The 20056-nt window shown below is 43.2% G+C and overlaps 1 protein-coding gene across 1 annotated transcript in view; it reads right to left on the bottom strand.

Annotated features, from left to right (window-relative positions):
* WDR88 (WD repeat domain 88) overlaps window positions 1-19839 on the bottom strand; it is a 53075-nt gene extending 33236 nt beyond the window's left edge. The window contains exon 1 of the mRNA XM_063945990.1: window positions 19719-19839. Coding sequence (XP_063802060.1) covers window positions 19719-19787 — 69 coding nt within the window. The 5' untranslated portion in view covers window positions 19788-19839. The remainder of the gene's footprint in view (window positions 1-19718) is intronic.
* Window positions 19840-20056: the final 217 nt, after the last annotated feature.

The following is a 20056-nucleotide window of genomic DNA, read 5'->3' on the forward strand; positions in this document are numbered from 1 at the left end:
TGACACTAATTCCTGTGAAATCTGGCTCCACGGATCCTCAGAGTGACCTCCTGAGTTGCACCCCCGCTCACCTATATTCTAATCCATACTGTAATAATACCAGGGCATGTGTTCTCTCAGCTCAGCTTCCTGTATTCCAGCATATACATCATATACTGTGTACCTGGTGTTACCTGTAACGTGTGTTTCTGGACAACACACGTGCAACGTGCTGGGAAATAAATAAGTAAGCAGCCAGTCTCCAGACTACACACACGGCGAGGATATAAGGAAAACCTCAACTGCGCACTAGGGGTCTAGGGGGTAATTGCAAGTTGGTCGCAGCAGGAAATTTTTTCGCAATTGGGCAAAACCATGTGCACTGTAGGGGAGGGACAGATATAACATGTGCAGAGAGAGTTAGATTTGGGTGGGTTATTTTATTTCTGTGCAGGGTAAATACTGGCTGCTTTATTTTTACACTGCAATTTAGATTGCAGATTGAACACACCACACCCAAATCTAACTGTCTCAGCACATGTTATATCTGCCTCCCCTGCAGTGAACATGGTTTTGCCCAATTGCTAAAAAATGTCCTGCTGCGATCAACTTGGAATTACCCCCCTAATTCAGCATGGATTGCAAAAGCAAAGTTAGATTTGGGTGGGTTATATTGTTTCTGTGCATTTTTACACTGCAATTTAGATTTCAGTTTGAACATACCCCACCCAAATCTAACTCTCTCTGCACATGTTACATCTGCCCCACCTGCACTGCACATGGTTTTGCCCATTAGAGCAAGATTTTGCTTTGGCAATCCATGCTGAATTAGGCCCAAGATCATTTATTCTTCTGTTCCAGAGTAGGTGTCTCCATATGGCAGGCTGGAACTTATAGTTCCACAAATCTGGAGGCTGTTCACCCCTGCTCTAGGGAAACACCGTTTTCTGTTAATATTTTCTAACTTTGAACAGTGGGAAAAAATAAGAATTTACTTACCGATAATTCTATTTCTCGTAGTCCATAGTGGATGCTGGGAACTCCGTAAGGACCATGGGGAATAGCGGCTCCGCAGGAGACAGGGCACAAAATTTAAAAGTTTGACCACTAGGTGGTGTGTACTGGCTCCTCCCCCTATGACCCTCCTCCAAGCCTCAGTTAGGATACTGTGCCCGGACGAGCGTACACAATAAGGAAGGATTTTGAATCCCGGGTAAGACTCATACCAGCCACACCAATCACACCGTACAACTTGTGATCTGAACCCAGTTAACAGCATGATAACAGAGGAGCCTCTGGATAGATGGCTCACAACAACAATAATAAACGATTTAGTTAACAATAACTATGTACAAGTATTGCAGACAATCCGCACTTGGGCTGGGCGCCCAGCATCCACTACGGACTACGAGAAATAGAATTATCGGTAAGTAAATTCTTATTTTCTCTGACGTCCTAGTGGATGCTGGGAACTCCGTAAGGACCATGGGGATTATACCAAAGCTCCCAAACGGGCGGGAGAGTGCGGATGACTCTGCAGCACCGAATGAGAGAACTCCAGGTCCTCCTCAGCCAGGGTATCAAATTTGTAGAATTTAGCAAACGTGTTTGCCCCTGACCAAGTAGCTGCTCGGCAAAGTTGTAAAGCCGAGACCCTTCGGGCAGCTGCCCAAGATGAGCCCACCTTCCTTGTGGAATGATCTTTTACAGATTTTGGCTATGGCAGGCCTGCCACAGAATGTGTAAGCTGAATTGTATTACAAATCCAACGAGCAATAGTCTGCTTAGAAGCAGGAGCACCCAGCTTGTTGGATGCATACAGGATAAACAGCGAAAATATAAACTACCGTGGTAGGAATGGCGCTGACATGTGTTGTGAGTCCTCAAGCAGCTGAATTAATAAGGGTTAGTTAGACCCTTTTAGTGGAACAGAAATAGAATAAAGGGGATTCAGCGCTAGTGACGATTCAAATATAGTAAAAATTTATTGAAAACATATAATTCGCTATATAAATAGATACATTTCACTGTTGCAACAGGTAAAAAATGGTGGTACCACAATAGAATAAAAAAAGAAAAAATCCATTGATTAAAAGTTCCAAAGATTAGGGCCTGAATCAAACACTGCTCATTTGGTTAAAGAAATTCTTGAGTTGCTGGGTGTAAACGTGATTTAAAGTAAAGTGCCTTATCCTAGGGAAATAGGTAGACGGTGTATTACCAATTAGCTGTAGTGAGTCCTCCACTCGGTTAGCACTCCGTAATCATGGGGATTTTTTTCCTTTCTCACTTAATCGGTCTTCTTCTGCAGGAATGGATGTGGGAGATGAACCATAGCAGGTCCTGAAGCACTGTTTTCCCAAGAAAGTATTCCGTGCAAGTCACCTTTCCCAGTGGTATGTGGTCGGCAAGTCTTTACAGTAAGAGGGTCCCAGTCTTGAACACCAACGCGTTTCTCTGCTAGGTGCAGCTTTCTCAAGGTGTGGGTGCAGTGTAAAAAGAGCCCTTATATAGCAGTGTTGATTGTAATCAGCCACAAGTGTGTATTAATCAATCAATTGATACATTCATTAAAACTAATATCTAACATAATTATATACATAAGGATCTAGCCAGAAGACAGTCCCATCAATCATTAGTGAAAACGAGGGGTGGAAACGACTTAAAAATCGTTTTTTACAAAAGTTTATTGCGGTCACGTGATCGCCCATCCCGGAAGTAGGAAGCGATCAGGCGTGCGTGTCAGGCCTCTCTCTCAGTGTAGTATAGAGAGATGGTGTGTTTGGCTGTGTTATGTCACGTGGTCGGGACCCGCCGGTCACGTGATCCGCCCACGTTGTGTCCCTTTTACCTCAACAGGAGGGAGGCAATCTATTGACCTAGAGAGATCACGTGAGCGGAGCTAAGCGTACCGGACCCCTGAGTTAACTAGTCGTTAGGCAACAATAGATAGCTTCACAGACTCTGATCAGTTGTTAAGCACGTGACCATAGTTCCGATCACGTGATGCGTCGCTTAGCAACAGTGTGAGGCTTTGTTTATCCTCAGCATTTAACAACACCGTTGAAAGTATATTTTTAGCTATCGCGCCTTCTTCGTTTTTATGAGATCTATGGCCTATACTATTTTGCTCAGTATCGCTGAGATAGAACCCAATAGAAATATAGAAAAGCCTAGTAAAAATAATAAAATTTGTTTAGGAAAAGACTGATGATTATTTGTAGCGGAGCTGATGTTAGAACAAGGACATTGTCCTGTGTGTCCTTGGGATCATAAGGGCAGCATGGTGTAGAATCGACATTTTTCATCAAGGATAATATCCCTGATCAAATTTATATTAGTACTTACATAATCCGAATAGGGACTAAAAGATTAATAGGTAATATCATGATGATGTTATTTATCTTTTAATTTGGGATTGATCCCATGAATTATAACAGCCTATTGGGAGATTAGCTGATAATATAATCTTATACCGTAGATATCCTTTTGAGAATTCTGTTATAGAGATAGAATAGGAGAAAGACACGAGGATTAAATTGAAAAAGATTTTTTATTATTATATATATAACCATAGTAGGTTATTTTAAGAGAGAACAGATAATGGACATCGGAAGTATTCTTGACAGACCAGCTACACACTGGGAGGGTAGTCCCCTTTTAAAGGAGTGCGTTTAGCTCTAGGGCCTCATTGAGACCACTAGGGTACAGTGAGTCAAGCTGGAATGTCCAGAATATTTCCTGTTTGCAGAGGCGGGTATATCTATCCCCTCCCCTGTCGGTTTTCTTGATATGTTCAAGATCTGTAATGGTCAAAGAGGCAGGGTCTTTATTATGAAATTTAAGAAAATGTCTTGGGACGCTATGGTTGGTTACCCCATTGACAATATTCCTTCGATGCTCCATGAATCTAGTTTTTATACTTCTGGTTGTCCTACCTACATAATTTAATTTACAGCTACATTGTAGCCGGTAGATAGCCCAAGAAGTATTGCAATTAATAAAACTAGATATTTTGATAATTTTCTGGTCCACAGGAGAAATTATTTCTTTGATTTTGTTACACGTGTGGAGACAGGTTGTGCATCGGTTGGCCCCACATTTGTAGAAGCCTTTAGTCAATGTGGGTAACCATGTAGAGTCCTTAGTGTTCTTTGGTTGTGTGGACTTTAAATAACTTGGGGCCAGAATGGTTTTTAATGACTTATTTTTCTTGAATATGAATTCCGGGTTGACTGGAAGTATCTTAGACAAAAGGGGGTCACTTTTTAACATATGGTAATTTTGTTTAATGATGGATTTAATCTTTTTTGACTTGTTATTAAATTTTGAGATGAAGGCCAGCTCTCTATTCTTCCCATCTTGCTGTGTGGTTTTAGACTTATGGACTAATAGTGACTGTCTATCCATTGCTAGTGTTTCTTTCAGGGCAGCATCTAGAATGTATTGCGGATATTCTCTATCTCTGAATTTCTGTATTAATTGGTCTGCTTGTGATTTAAAAGATTCTAAAGTGGAGCAGTTCCTGCGTAGTCGCATCAATTGGCCCCTTGGGATGTTGTTTTTCCAGGGGTCATAGTGTGCGCTTTTGTAATGCAGGAAACCATTATTCCCCACTTCTTTTACAAAATTAGTGGTTGAAATACGGTTATCCTCAATACTTAGGGCTATGTCCAGGAAGGAAATATTGGTTTTACTAAATTGAGAAGTGAACTGTAAATTATAAGTGTTGGTGTTGAGAAAACAGACAAACTGTGAAAAAGAGTCCAAATCTCCATCCCAAATAATAAAAAGATCATCTATGTAACGGCCATAGAAGACCAGACTCCCCCCAAAGTCGCCCTGCCATACATATCGGTCCTCAAGATGGCCGACATAGAGGTTTGCGTAGCTTGGGGCGAATCTGGTCCCCATGGCCGTACCCATAGTTTGAAGATAAAAAGTGTCCGAAAAAAGAAAATAATTGTGTGAAAGAATGAATGATATAGAATCTAATAAGAATTGTTCGTGTCTCTCGGGGAGGTCATGAGCATCGGAGAGTATCTCGTGTATCACTTGTATTCCCAATTTGTGGGGAATATTTGTATAGAGGGACGCGACATCCAAGGTCGCAAGTGAATAAGTAGGTTTCCACTCTATGTTCTCCAATAATTGGAGAAAGTGTGTGGTATCTGAGATAAAAGACCTCAACCGAGAGACACGAGGTTGTAAAAAGCTGTCAACATAGGCTGATAAGGAGGAAGTTAATGAGTTGATGCCAGAAATAATAGGTCGCCCCGGAGGTGTGGTGATGGATTTATGAATCTTGGGTAAATGATAGTAAACGGGAATGGTTGGAAAGTTGGGTAAAAGAAACCTTAATTCCTCCCTGGAAATGACCCCATCCTGATGTGCCCCGTCTAGCAATGATTGTAATTCTTTAAAAAAATGATTAGTTGGATCTCCTGCTAAAACCTGATAGTAGTTGGTGTCTTTCAATTGTCTAAAAGCCTCTAGTAAGTAGTCATCCCTGTTTTGGATGATTAACCCCCCCCCCTTATCAGCTTCTTTAATCACCAATGTGGTGTCTTTCGTGAGTCTCTGGAGAGCCGTTCTCTCTTGTTTTGTCAGGTTGGATTGTTTTTTGTTCTGATTTAATCTACAGAGATGTCGGAAATCTTCGAGAGTGGTTTTATAGAAGGTTTCTAATTGACAGCTTTTGAAGCTGATGGGAAAAAAATCAGATTTTAGTTTAAGCTGTTTCTTATTAGTGATGTCATACAACTTTTCCTCATTATTAGTAGGCCCATTTTCTAGTTGTAATTCCTGTAGCATTAGTAACGTCGGATCATCCGACGCATCCAACACTATAGGAAAACTGGCGTCTCCAGATTTTTCTTGTTTGTTGGCAAAAAAACGCTTTCTGCACAGGGTTCGAATGAACCTGTTAAGTTCCACGTAAAGATCATAAATGTTGGGGGGTTCAGAGGGTGAAAATTTGAGACCCTTACTTAGAAGGGATATCTCGTCAGTAGTAAGGATTCTAGAGGACAGATTGAATATGTTTCTGGGATTAATAGTCTCCCTGTCTCTTTTTAATCTTTTATGTTTCTCCTTTTTGCCTCCTCGTCGGCCTCTGCACTTAAACTTCTGTTTCTTTTTGGTGAGTAGGGGAGTTTTTCCTTTGTTCTCCATCTGTCCCTGTAAGATTGACTGCGATTCTCTAAAAAAGATGAAGAGGAAGTGGGATGTAATGTGTCCACTTCTTGGGAATTAACTGGTTGTTGTTTGTCCTTCGGTCTAGCACCATTGGAAGGAAAGCTTGCCCTAGATGTTTTACTGTACCCTTTGGGAATTTGGTTATAACTCGGGTCTTTCCCGTTCTTATAAATAGAGTCCCCTCTTTCTATATAGGTATCTGTTCTCTTTCCTCGCTGGCCAGACCATATTGGTCTAGTTGGTTTATCATGATTTTTATTTTTATAGGACCTCACAGACCCATTAGAGTAATCATCCAAATCTCTTTTAAATTTTTTACATTTGTTGTCCGTAACCATGATCTCAAATCTTAATACTCTATCAGAGATGATACGATCTTTCTCTGCAAATTCCGGTAATGTTTTATGTATATCAAGTCTTTTCCTTATGGTCTCAATTTCTAATACTAGCTGTTCAACTTTCTCATTCCTGAATTTGATAATCAATTCCATTAGGGATAATGAACACCTATCCAAGGTGTCCTCCCATCTCTCCTGGAAAATTTTATCGTCTTGAAAAATGGAGGGCTTAAACAACCTAAGACCCCTAGGGATCATCTTTTTGTCAACATATTTTTGTAAGTTGGTACAGTCCAACCAATGTTTAGTTTCTAGTTTGAGTAAGCTCTCCAGTTTTGAGAAATCTTCCCTTAAGGAATCATCCGCGTGGTCTACATTTTTGCCACCCAGTGGTTCCCACTTTGAAAGATAGGACTGTCTTCTGGCATGTCTGTCACTAAAAGAGGAAAAACAACTCATGTCTGCAGCCAAAGAAAACTAAGTGGTTAGAAAAAATAAACTACCGTGGTAGGAATGGCGCTGACATGTGTTGTGAGTCCTCAAGCAGCTGAATTAATAAGGGTTAGTTAGACCCTTTTAGTGGAACAGAAATAGAATAAAGGGGATTCAGCGCTAGTGACGATTCAAATATAGTAAAAATTTATTGAAAACATATAATTGACTAAAGGCTTCTACAAATGTGGGGCCAACCGATGCACAACCTGTCTCCACACGTGTAACAAAATCAAAGAAATAATTTCTCCTGTGGACCAGAAAATTATCAAAATATCTAGTTTTATTAATTGCAATACTTCTTGGGCTATCTACCGGCTACAATGTAGCTGTAAATTAAATTATGTAGGTAGGACAACCAGAAGTATAAAAACTAGATTCATGGAGCATCGAAGGAATATTGTCAATGGGGTAACCAACCATAGCGTCCCAAGACATTTTCTTAAATTTCATAATAAAGACCCTGCCTCTTTGACCATTACAGGTCTTGAACATATCAAGAAAACCGACAGGGGAGGGGATAGATATACCCGCCTCTGCAAACAGGAAATATTCTGGACATTCCAGCTTGACTCACTGTACCCTAGTGGTCTCAATGAGGCCCTAGAGCTAAACGCACTCCTTTAAAAGGGGACTACCCTCCCAGTGTGTAGCTGGTCTGTCAAGAATACTTCCGATGTCCATTATCTGTTCTCTCTTAAAATAACCTACTATGGTTATATATATAATAATAAAAAATCTTTTTCAATTTAATCCTCGTGTCTTTCTCCTATTCTATCTCTATAACAGAATTCTCAAAAGGATATCTACGGTATAAGATTATATTATCAGCTAATCTCCCAATAGGCTGTTATAATTCATGGGATCAATCCCAAATTAAAAGATAAATAACATCATCATGATATTACCTATTAATCTTTTAGTCCCTATTCGGATTATGTAAGTACTAATATAAATTTGATCAGGGATATTATCCTTGATGAAAAATGTCGATTCTACACCATGCTGCCCTTATGATCCCAAGGACACACAGGACAATGTCCTTGTTCTAACATCAGCTCCGCTACAAATAATCATCAGTCTTTTCCTAAACAAATTTTATTATTTTTACTAGGCTTTTCTATATTTCTATTGGGTTCTATCTCAGCGATACTGAGCAAAATAGTATAGGCCATAGATCTCATAAAAACGAAGAAGGCGCGATAGCTAAAAATATACTTTCAACGGTGTTGTTAAATGCTGAGGATAAACAAAGCCTCACACTGTTGCTAAGCGACGCATCACGTGATCGGAACTATGGTCACGTGCTTAACAACTGATCAGAGCCTGTGAAGCTATCTATTGTTGCCTAACGACTAGTTAACTCAGGGGTCCGGTACGCTTAGCTCCGCTCACGTGATCTCTCTAGGTCAATAGATTGCCTCCCTCCTGTTGAGGTAAAAGGGACACAACGTGGGCGGATCACGTGACCGGCGGGTCCCGACCACGTGACATAACACAGCCAAACACACCATCTCTCTATACTACACTGAGAGAGAGGCCTGACACGCACGCCTGATCGCTTCCTACTTCCGGGATGGGCGATCACGTGACCGCAATAAACTTTTGTAAAAAACGATTTTTAAGTCGTTTCCACCCCTCGTTTTCACTAATGATTGATGGGACTGTCTTCTGGCTAGATCCTTATGTATATAATTATGTTAGATATTAGTTTTAATGAATGTATCAATTGATTGATTAATACACACTTGTGGCTGATTACAATCAACACTGCTATATAAGGGCTCTTTTTACACTGCACCCACACCTTGAGAAAGCTGCACCTAGCAGAGAAACGCGTTGGTGTTCAAGACTGGGACCCTCTTACTGTAAAGACTTGCCGACCACATACCACTGGGAAAGGTGACTTGCACGGAATACTTTCTTGGGAAAACAGTGCTTCAGGACCTGCTATGGTTCATCTCCCACATCCATTCCTGCAGAAGAAGACCGATTAAGTGAGAAAGGAAAAAAATCCCCATGATTACGGAGTGCTAACCGAGTGGAGGACTCACTACAGCTAATTGGTAATACACCGTCTACCTATTTCCCTAGGATAAGGCACTTTACTTTAAATCACGTTTACACCCAGCAACTCAAGAATTTCTTTAACCAAATGAGCAGTGTTTGATTCAGGCCCTAATCTTTGGAACTTTTAATCAATGGATTTTTTCTTTTTTTATTCTATTGTGGTACCACCATTTTTTACCTGTTGCAACAGTGAAATGTATCTATTTATATAGCGAATTATATGTTTTCAATAAATTTTTACTATATTTGAATCGTCACTAGCGCTGAATCCCCTTTATTCTATTTCTGTTCCACTAAAAGGGTCTAACTAACCCTTATTAATTCAGCTGCTTGAGGACTCACAACACATGTCAGCGCCATTCCTACCACGGTAGTTTATTTTTTCTAACCACTTAGTTTTCTTTGGCTGCAGACATGAGTTGTTTTTCCTCTTTTAGTGACAGACATGCCAGAAGACAGTCCTATCTTTCAAAGTGGGAACCACTGGGTGGCAAAAATGTAGACCACGCGGATGATTCCTTAAGGGAAGATTTCTCAAAACTGGAGAGCTTACTCAAACTAGAAACTAAACATTGGTTGGACTGTACCAACTTACAAAAATATGTTGACAAAAAGATGATCCCTAGGGGTCTTAGGTTGTTTAAGCCCTCCATTTTTCAAGACGATAAAATTTTCCAGGAGAGATGGGAGGACACCTTGGATAGGTGTTCATTATCCCTAATGGAATTGATTATCAAATTCAGGAATGAGAAAGTTGAACAGCTAGTATTAGAAATTGAGACCATAAGGAAAAGACTTGATATACATAAAACATTACCGGAATTTGCAGAGAAAGATCGTATCATCTCTGATAGAGTATTAAGATTTGAGATCATGGTTACGGACAACAAATGTAAAAAATTTAAAAGAGATTTGGATGATTACTCTAATGGGTCTGTGAGGTCCTATAAAAATAAAAATCATGATAAACCAACTAGACCAATATGGTCTGGCCAGCGAGGAAAGAGAACAGATACCTATATAGAAAGAGGGGACTCTATTTATAAGAACGGGAAAGACCCGAGTTATAACCAAATTCCCAAAGGGTACAGTAAAACATCTAGGGCAAGCTTTCCTTCCAATGGTGCTAGACCGAAGGACAAACAACAACCAGTTAATTCCCAAGAAGTGGACACATTACATCCCACTTCCTCTTCATCTTTTTTAGAGAATCGCAGTCAATCTTACAGGGACAGATGGAGAACAAAGGAAAAACTCCCCTACTCACCAAAAAGAAACAGAAGTTTAAGTGCAGAGGCCGACGAGGAGGCAAAAAGGAGAAACATAAAAGATTAAAAAGAGACAGGGAGACTATTAATCCCAGAAACATATTCAATCTGTCCTCTAGAATCCTTACTACTGACGAGATATCCCTTCTAAGTAAGGGTCTCAAATTTTCACCCTCTGAACCCCCCAACATTTATGATCTTTACGTGGAACTTAACAGGTTCATTCGAACCCTGTGCAGAAAGCGTTTTTTTGCCAACAAACAAGAAAAATCTGGAGACGCCAGTTTTCCTATAGTGTTGGATGCGTCGGATGATCCGACGTTACTAATGCTACAGGAATTACAACTAGAAAATGGGCCTACTAATAATGAGGAAAAGTTGTATGACATCACTAATAAGAAACAGCTTAAACTAAAATCTGATTTTTTTCCCATCAGCTTCAAAAGCTGTCAATTAGAAACCTTCTATAAAACCACTCTCGAAGATTTCCGACATCTCTGTAGATTAAATCAGAACAAAAAACAATCCAACCTGACAAAACAAGAGAGAACGGCTCTCCAGAGACTCACGAAAGACACCACATTGGTGATTAAAGAAGCTGATAAGGGGGGGGGGTTAATCATCCAAAACAGGGATGACTACTTACTAGAGGCTTTTAGACAATTGAAAGACACCAACTACTATCAGGTTTTAGCAGGAGATCCAACTAATCATTTTTTTAAAGAATTACAATCATTGCTAGACGGGGCACATCAGGATGGGGTCATTTCCAGGGAGGAATTAAGGTTTCTTTTACCCAACTTTCCAACCATTCCCGTTTACTATCATTTACCCAAGATTCATAAATCCATCACCACACCTCCGGGGCGACCTATTATTTCTGGCATCAACTCATTAACTTCCTCCTTATCAGCCTATGTTGACAGCTTTTTACAACCTCGTGTCTCTCGGTTGAGGTCTTTTATCTCAGATACCACACACTTTCTCCAATTATTGGAGAACATAGAGTGGAAACCTACTTATTCACTTGCGACCTTGGATGTCGCGTCCCTCTATACAAATATTCCCCACAAATTGGGAATACAAGTGATACACGAGATACTCTCCGATGCTCATGACCTCCCCGAGAGACACGAACAATTCTTATTAGATTCTATATCATTCATTCTTTCACACAATTATTTTCTTTTTTCGGACACTTTTTATCTTCAAACTATGGGTACGGCCATGGGGACCAGATTCGCCCCAAGCTACGCAAACCTCTATGTCGGCCATCTTGAGGACCGATATGTATGGCAGGGCGACTTTGGGGGGAGTCTGGTCTTCTATGGCCGTTACATAGATGATCTTTTTATTATTTGGGATGGAGATTTGGACTCTTTTTCACAGTTTGTCTGTTTTCTCAACACCAACACTTATAATTTACAGTTCACTTCTCAATTTAGTAAAACCAATATTTCCTTCCTGGACATAGCCCTAAGTATTGAGGATAACCGTATTTCAACCACTAATTTTGTAAAAGAAGTGGGGAATAATGGTTTCCTGCATTACAAAAGCGCACACTATGACCCCTGGAAAAACAACATCCCAAGGGGCCAATTGATGCGACTACGCAGGAACTGCTCCACTTTAGAATCTTTTAAATCACAAGCAGACCAATTAATACAGAAATTCAGAGATAGAGAATATCCGCAATACATTCTAGATGCTGCCCTGAAAGAAACACTAGCAATGGATAGACAGTCACTATTAGTCCATAAGTCTAAAACCACACAGCAAGATGGGAAGAATAGAGAGCTGGCCTTCATCTCAAAATTTAATAACAAGTCAAAAAAGATTAAATCCATCATTAAACAAAATTACCATATGTTAAAAAGTGACCCCCTTTTGTCTAAGATACTTCCAGTCAACCCGGAATTCATATTCAAGAAAAATAAGTCATTAAAAACCATTCTGGCCCCAAGTTATTTAAAGTCCACACAACCAAAGAACACTAAGGACTCTACATGGTTACCCACATTGACTAAAGGCTTCTACAAATGTGGGGCCAACCGATGCACAACCTGTCTCCACACGTGTAACAAAATCAAAGAAATAATTTCTCCTGTGGACCAGAAAATTATCAAAATATCTAGTTTTATTAATTGCAATACTTCTTGGGCTATCTACCGGCTACAATGTAGCTGTAAATTAAATTATGTAGGTAGGACAACCAGAAGTATAAAAACTAGATTCATGGAGCATCGAAGGAATATTGTCAATGGGGTAACCAACCATAGCGTCCCAAGACATTTTCTTAAATTTCATAATAAAGACCCTGCCTCTTTGACCATTACAGGTCTTGAACATATCAAGAAAACCGACAGGGGAGGGGATAGATATACCCGCCTCTGCAAACAGGAAATATTCTGGACATTCCAGCTTGACTCACTGTACCCTAGTGGTCTCAATGAGGCCCTAGAGCTAAACGCACTCCTTTAAAAGGGGACTACCCTCCCAGTGTGTAGCTGGTCTGTCAAGAATACTTCCGATGTCCATTATCTGTTCTCTCTTAAAATAACCTACTATGGTTATATATATAATAATAAAAAATCTTTTTCAATTTAATCCTCGTGTCTTTCTCCTATTCTATCTCTATAACAGAATTCTCAAAAGGATATCTACGGTATAAGATTATATTATCAGCTAATCTCCCAATAGGCTGTTATAATTCATGGGATCAATCCCAAATTAAAAGATAAATAACATCATCATGATATTACCTATTAATCTTTTAGTCCCTATTCGGATTATGTAAGTACTAATATAAATTTGATCAGGGATATTATCCTTGATGAAAAATGTCGATTCTACACCATGCTGCCCTTATGATCCCAAGGACACACAGGACAATGTCCTTGTTCTAACATCAGCTCCGCTACAAATAATCATCAGTCTTTTCCTAAACAAATTTTATTATTTTTACTAGGCTTTTCTATATTTCTATTGGGTTCTATCTCAGCGATACTGAGCAAAATAGTATAGGCCATAGATCTCATAAAAACGAAGAAGGCGCGATAGCTAAAAATATACTTTCAACGGTGTTGTTAAATGCTGAGGATAAACAAAGCCTCACACTGTTGCTAAGCGACGCATCACGTGATCGGAACTATGGTCACGTGCTTAACAACTGATCAGAGCCTGTGAAGCTATCTATTGTTGCCTAACGACTAGTTAACTCAGGGGTCCGGTACGCTTAGCTCCGCTCACGTGATCTCTCTAGGTCAATAGATTGCCTCCCTCCTGTTGAGGTAAAAGGGACACAACGTGGGCGGATCACGTGACCGGCGGGTCCCGACCACGTGACATAACACAGCCAAACACACCATCTCTCTATACTACACTGAGAGAGAGGCCTGACACGCACGCCTGATCGCTTCCTACTTCCGGGATGGGCGATCACGTGACCGCAATAAACTTTTGTAAAAAACGATTTTTAAGTCGTTTCCACCCCTCGTTTTCACTAATGATTGATGGGACTGTCTTCTGGCTAGATCCTTATGTATATAATTATGTTAGATATTAGTTTTAATGAATGTATCAATTGATTGATTAATACACACTTGTGGCTGATTACAATCAACACTGCTATATAAGGGCTCTTTTTACACTGCACCCACACCTTGAGAAAGCTGCACCTAGCAGAGAAACGCGTTGGTGTTCAAGACTGGGACCCTCTTACTGTAAAGACTTGCCGACCACATACCACTGGGAAAGGTGACTTGCACGGAATACTTTCTTGGGAAAACAGTGCTTCAGGACCTGCTATGGTTCATCTCCCACATCCATTCCTGCAGAAGAAGACCGATTAAGTGAGAAAGGAAAAAAATCCCCATGATTACGGAGTGCTAACCGAGTGGAGGACTCACTACAGCTAATTGGTAATACACCGTCTACCTATTTCCCTAGGATAAGGCACTTTACTTTAAATCACGTTTACACCCAGCAACTCAAGAATTTCTTTAACCAAATGAGCAGTGTTTGATTCAGGCCCTAATCTTTGGAACTTTTAATCAATGGATTTTTTCTTTTTTTATTCTATTGTGGTACCACCATTTTTTACCTGTTGCAACAGTGAAATGTATCTATTTATATAGCGAATTATATGTTTTCAATAAATTTTTACTATATTTGAATCGTCACTAGCGCTGAATCCCCTTTATTCTATTAGGATAAACAGCGAGTCAGATTTTCTGACTCCAGCCGTCCTGGAAACATACGTCCAACAACTTGGAGTCCTCCAAGTCACTAGTAGCCGCAGGGACCACAATAGGTTGGTTCAGATGAAACGCTGAAACCCCCCTAGGGAGAAAATGAGGACAAGTCCTCAATTCCGCCCTGTCTGAATGGAAGATCAGATAAGGGCTTTTACAGGATAAAGCCTCCAACTCTGACACACGCCTGGCCGAGGCCAGGGCCAACAGCATGACCACTTTCCATGTGAGATATTTTTACTCCACAGATTTAAGTGGTTCAAACCAATGTGACTTTAGGAACCCCAAAACTACATTGAGATCCCAAGGTGCCACTGGAGGCACAAAAGGATGCTGTATATGCAGTACCCCTTTTACAAACGTCTGAACTTCAGGAACTGAAGCTAGTTCTTTCTGGAAGAAAATCGACAGGGCCGAAATTTGAACCTTAATGGACCCCAATTTTAGGCCCATGGACAGTCCTGTTTGCAGGAAATGAAGGAAACGACCCAGTTGAAATTCCTCTGTAGGGGCCTTCCTGGCCTCGCACCACGCAACATATTTTCGCCAAATGCGGTGATAATGCTTTGCGGTTACATCCTTCCTGGCTTTGATCAGGGTAGGGATGACTTCATCCGGAATGCCTTTTTCCTTCAGGATCCAGCGTTCAACCGCCATACCGTCAAACGCAGCCGCGGTAAGTCTTGGAATAGACAGGGTCCTTGCTGGAGCAGGTCCCTTCTTAGAGGTAGAGGCCACGGGTCCTCCGTGAGCATCTCTTGAAGTTCCGGGTACCAAGTCCTTCTTGGCCAATCCGGAGCCACAAGTATAGTTCTTACTCCTCTCCGTCTTATAATTCTCAGTACTTTTGGTATGAGAGGAAGAGGAGGGAACACATACACTGACTGGTACACCCAGAGGCGGAACTACCGGCAGTGCAGGCAGTGTACTGCACTGGGCCCGCCTCTGTCCAGGGGCCCAAGCATGTAATGAGTCAAACTGACTCATTACATGCCGCTGTGCGCTGCGGGCAACCGCTGCCCGCAGCGCACATGCCGCCCGGCGAAGAGAGGAGAGGAGAGGAGCAGCGGTACTACAGACGGGGGAAGGAGGAGGAGGGAGACTGAGAAGGGAGCCGCAGCAGCGCTTTGTTACTGGTGGAGGCGCTGCTGCTGCTGCCCCTCTGCTTCCCTATAGGCTGTCTTCCGAGAACAGCCTATAGGGAAGCAGAGGGGCAGCAGCAGCAGCGCCTCCACCAGTAACACAGCGCTGCTGCGGCTCTCTCCTCCACCTCCGTCCACCACCTCCTCTGCTGCCCGGGAATCGACGGTCTCTGACGCTGCACCGAGGAGCCTGAGGCGGAGAGGGTAAGTATAATTCTTCTTTCTTTCTTTCTTTCCTTCTTTCCTTCTTTCTTTCCTTCTTTCTTGTGCCTGCCTGCCGCAATGTGTAAAAATGGGGGACTACCTGCCGCACTGTGTAAAAATGGGGGACTACCTGCCGCACTGTGTAAAAAGGGGGGCCTACCTGCCGCAATGTGTAAAAAGGGGGGACTGCCTGCAGCAATGTGTAAAAAGGGGGGACTGCCTGCCGCAATGTGTAAAAAGGTGGAACTGCCTGCCGCAATGTGTAAAAAGGGGGGACTGCCTGCCGCAATGCCAATGTGTAAAAAGGGGGGACTGCCTGCCGCAATGTGTAAAAAGGGGGAATTAGCCTGCCGCAATGTGTAAAAATGGGGGACTGCCTGCCGCTATGTGTAAAAAGGGGTAATCTGCCCGACGCAATGTGTAAAAAGGGGAATCTGCCTGCCGTAATGTGTAAAAAAGGGGGACTGCCTGACGCTATGTGTAAAACAGGGGGACTGCCTGACGCTATGTGTAAAAATGGGGAATCTGCCTGCTGCTATGTGTAAAAATGGGGAATCTGCCTGCCGTAATGTGTAAAAATGGGGACGCTGTCTGCCGTAATGTGTAACAAGGGCACGCTGTCTGCCGTAATGTGTAACAAGGGCACGCTGTCTGCCGTAATGTGTAACAAGGGCACGCGGTCTGCCGTAATGTGTAACAAGGGCACGCTGTCTGCCGTAATGTGTAAAAATGGGGACGCTGTCTGCCGTAATGTGTAACAAGGGCACGCTGTCTGCCGTAATGTGTAACAAGGGCCCGCTGTCTGCCGTAATGTGTAACAAGGGCACGCGGTCTGCCGTAATGTGTAACAAGGGCACGCTGTCTGCCGTAATGTGTAAAAAGGGCACGCTGTCTGCCGCTATGTGTAACAAGGGCACGCTGTCTGCTGTAATGTGTAAAAAGGGCACGCTGTCTGCCGTAATGTGTAACAAGGGCACGCGGTCTGCCGTTATGTGTAAAAAGGGCACGCTGTCTGCTGTAATGTGTAAAAAGAGGAATCTGTTCGCTGTAAGGTGTAAAAGGGTCTCTACCTGGTGTAGTGGTGCTACTGTGCGGCGTAATTTGAATAATGGAGACTACTGTGTTGGTATTATTTTGTGGCCACACCCCTTCCCCACGAAGCCACGCCACTATGTATTTTTGCGCGCGCCTACGGCGCGCACTGCCCCTGGGGTGGACTTGGATGGGGGGGGGGGGCCCAAAGCATTTTATCGCACCTGGGCCCACCGCTTGCTTGTTCCGCCACTGGGTACACCCATGGTGTTACCAGAGCGTCCACAGCTATTGCCTGAGGATCCCTTGACCTGGCGCAATACCTGTCCAATTTTTTGTTTAGGCGGAACGCCATCATGTCCACCTTTGGTTTTTCCCAACGGTTTATAATCATGTGGAAGACTTCTGGGTGAATTCCTACTCTCCCGGGTGGAGGTCGTGCCTGCTGAGGAAGTCTGCTTCCCAGTTGTCCGTTCCCGGAATGAACACTGCTGACAGTGCTATCACATGATTTTCCACCCAGCGAAGAATCCTTGCAGCTTCTGCCATTGCCCTCCTGCTTCTTGTGCCGCCCTGTCTGTTTATGTGGGCGACTGCCGTGATGTTGTCCGACTGGGTCAGCACCAGCTGACCTTGAAGCAGAGGTCTTGCTTGGCTTAGGGCATTGTAAATGGCCCTTAGCTCCAAGATATTTATGTGAAGTGATGTCTCCAGGCTTGACCACAAGCCCTGGAAATTTCTTCCCTGCGTGACTGCTCCCCAGCCTCGCAGGCTGGCATCCGTGGTCACCAGGACCCAGTCCTGAATGCCGAATCTGCGGCCCTGTAGAAGATGAGCACTCTGCACCGACCACAGGAGAGACACCCTTGTCTTTGGTGACAGGGTTATCCGCTGATGCATCTGAAGATGCGATCTGGACCATTTGTCCAGCAGGTCCCACTGGAAAGTTCTTGCTTCTGGCTCTGTAAGGGGGCCGGCGGCGCGGCTCTGTGACCGGACTCCGAGGCTGGGCCTGTGTTCGGTCCCTCTGGAGCTAATGGTGTCCAGTAGCCAAGAAGCCCAAGCTGGCTGCAAACAGGCAGGTTCGCTTCTTCTCCCCTTAGTCCCTCGATGCAGTGAGCCTGTTGCCAGCAGGTCTCACTGAAAATAAAAAACCTAAAACTAAACTTTCACTAAGAAGCTCAGGAGAGCCCCTAGTGTGCACCCTTTTCGGCCGGGCACAAAAATCTAACTGAGGCTTGGAGGAGGGTCATAGGGGGAGGAGCCAGTGCACACCAGGTAGTCCTAAAGCTTTACTTTTGTGCCCAGTCTCCTGCGGAGCCGCTATTCCCCATGGTCCTTACGGAGTTCCCAGCATCCACTAGGACGTCAGAGAAAAGTGAATAACAAACTGATGGTTCTTGTTCCAGGTAAGTCTTTCATATATAAGCTTTAGGCTATGGCTCTCCATCTGTTATGGGGACTACAAGTCCCAGCATCACCTTTGACAATAACTATTATCACCGGGAGCTGCATTGGTGCTTTTACCAGCTATTATCAGCTGTAAATTTGAAAGGAACAGTGTCCCCTATAGCAAAAATAGGGATGTGGCTTCACGGGGAAGGAGCATGACCACAGAATAGTACCAATTCACATTACACCGCACAGCAATGTCCGGCAGTCACATTACAGCACACAGTAGTACCCCTTAAACCATGTTAGAGTCCCTTACGCACATTACCCCACAGTAGAGAAAACCCCTTATACATATTACGCAAAGTAGCCCCTAATACACATTACGCTAGGTAGCCCCTTATACACATTATGGCAGGTAGCCCCTTATACACATTAGACCACAGTAGCGCAAAACCCCTTATACACATTACGCCAGCTACAGCCCCTTATACATAATAATATTAATTTTAAACATGCCCTGAATGGCTGGCTTATAATACCAAGAGGAGAGCACCATTGGTAGTAAAAGCCAGCCAGCAGGGGCAATTTTAATACATAAATAAGAATACAATCCCCTCTTCTGGAAGTCCCTGGACTAGAGACTGGGACTGGAGCTTAAGCGCGGCTGCGGGAAGGCGGGCAGCGGGCCACCCACTCAAACATCATCATGTCTCTCCCTCTGCTGAGTCTGCTCCTCCAGGCGTGGCAGTGGCGGCGGGCGACCTGCCCCAGCAGCCCACTTTGCGCATATTGTAATGAACAAATAGAGCATCATGTCGTCACGCTGCTCATTACATATGCATGATGCGGCGCCGGCACTATGCGGAGAAGGGGAGGCTGCGCCTGAAGCAGGCAGCAGCAGCACTGACTGCAACTCAGGAATTAATTCACAGACAGGTTGCCGGCTCTCTCTATAGCGAATCGCGGCCAGAACGCCCTATACGTGTGGTGCCTTACTCAGCCGCGTACTTTACGTCTATATAGAGCCGGTTCCTGCTGGCACACGTGATGTATCTCCCATGGTTTATGACATGTAACCCTGCATTAAGATCTAGAGGGGGAGACGTGCTAAGCCTTGGAGAGAGGTAAAGTGCCAGCCAATCAGCTCCTAGCTGCCGTGTTACAGTCTGTTTGAAAAATGACAGTTAGGAGCTGATTGCTTGGCAAGAAAACAGAAATCTGTGATGACCGTGTAACTCTATCAGGGCTAGGCTCCCTATAGCTCTACAGCTGCTGTGGAACTGCAAGTCCCAGCGTTTCCTGACAGCCCAGAGCATGTGTCACTGTAACAGCGACGCTGCCTCTCACCTTTCGGGAGTCGCTCTGATCTGGCCGCATATTTCCCTTGAGGTTCCCTGGAAGCAGAGTGTCAGTCATTGTGTGCGGCAGGGGAGTGCAGGGTGTCCCGCCTGCTGTGCTGTATACACTCTGTGTAACTATAGATACAGACTCTACATAACCCCGCCCACCAGTGACATGTCAGACACACCCCCGGCTCTGTACTGTGCCCCAGATCCCTGATACAATGTATCACTGGTAACACAAACGTTACACAAACAGAAGTGTATCACTCACAATACTGTAGACTAGAGATATACAGTATGTGTATATAAATAACTGTTAATAAATAGATCAATCCAGATAGA

This window comes from Pseudophryne corroboree, chromosome 11, assembly GCF_028390025.1.
Source record: "Pseudophryne corroboree isolate aPseCor3 chromosome 11, aPseCor3.hap2, whole genome shotgun sequence".
In the NCBI taxonomy this organism is placed as follows: domain Eukaryota; kingdom Metazoa; phylum Chordata; class Amphibia; order Anura; family Myobatrachidae; genus Pseudophryne; species Pseudophryne corroboree.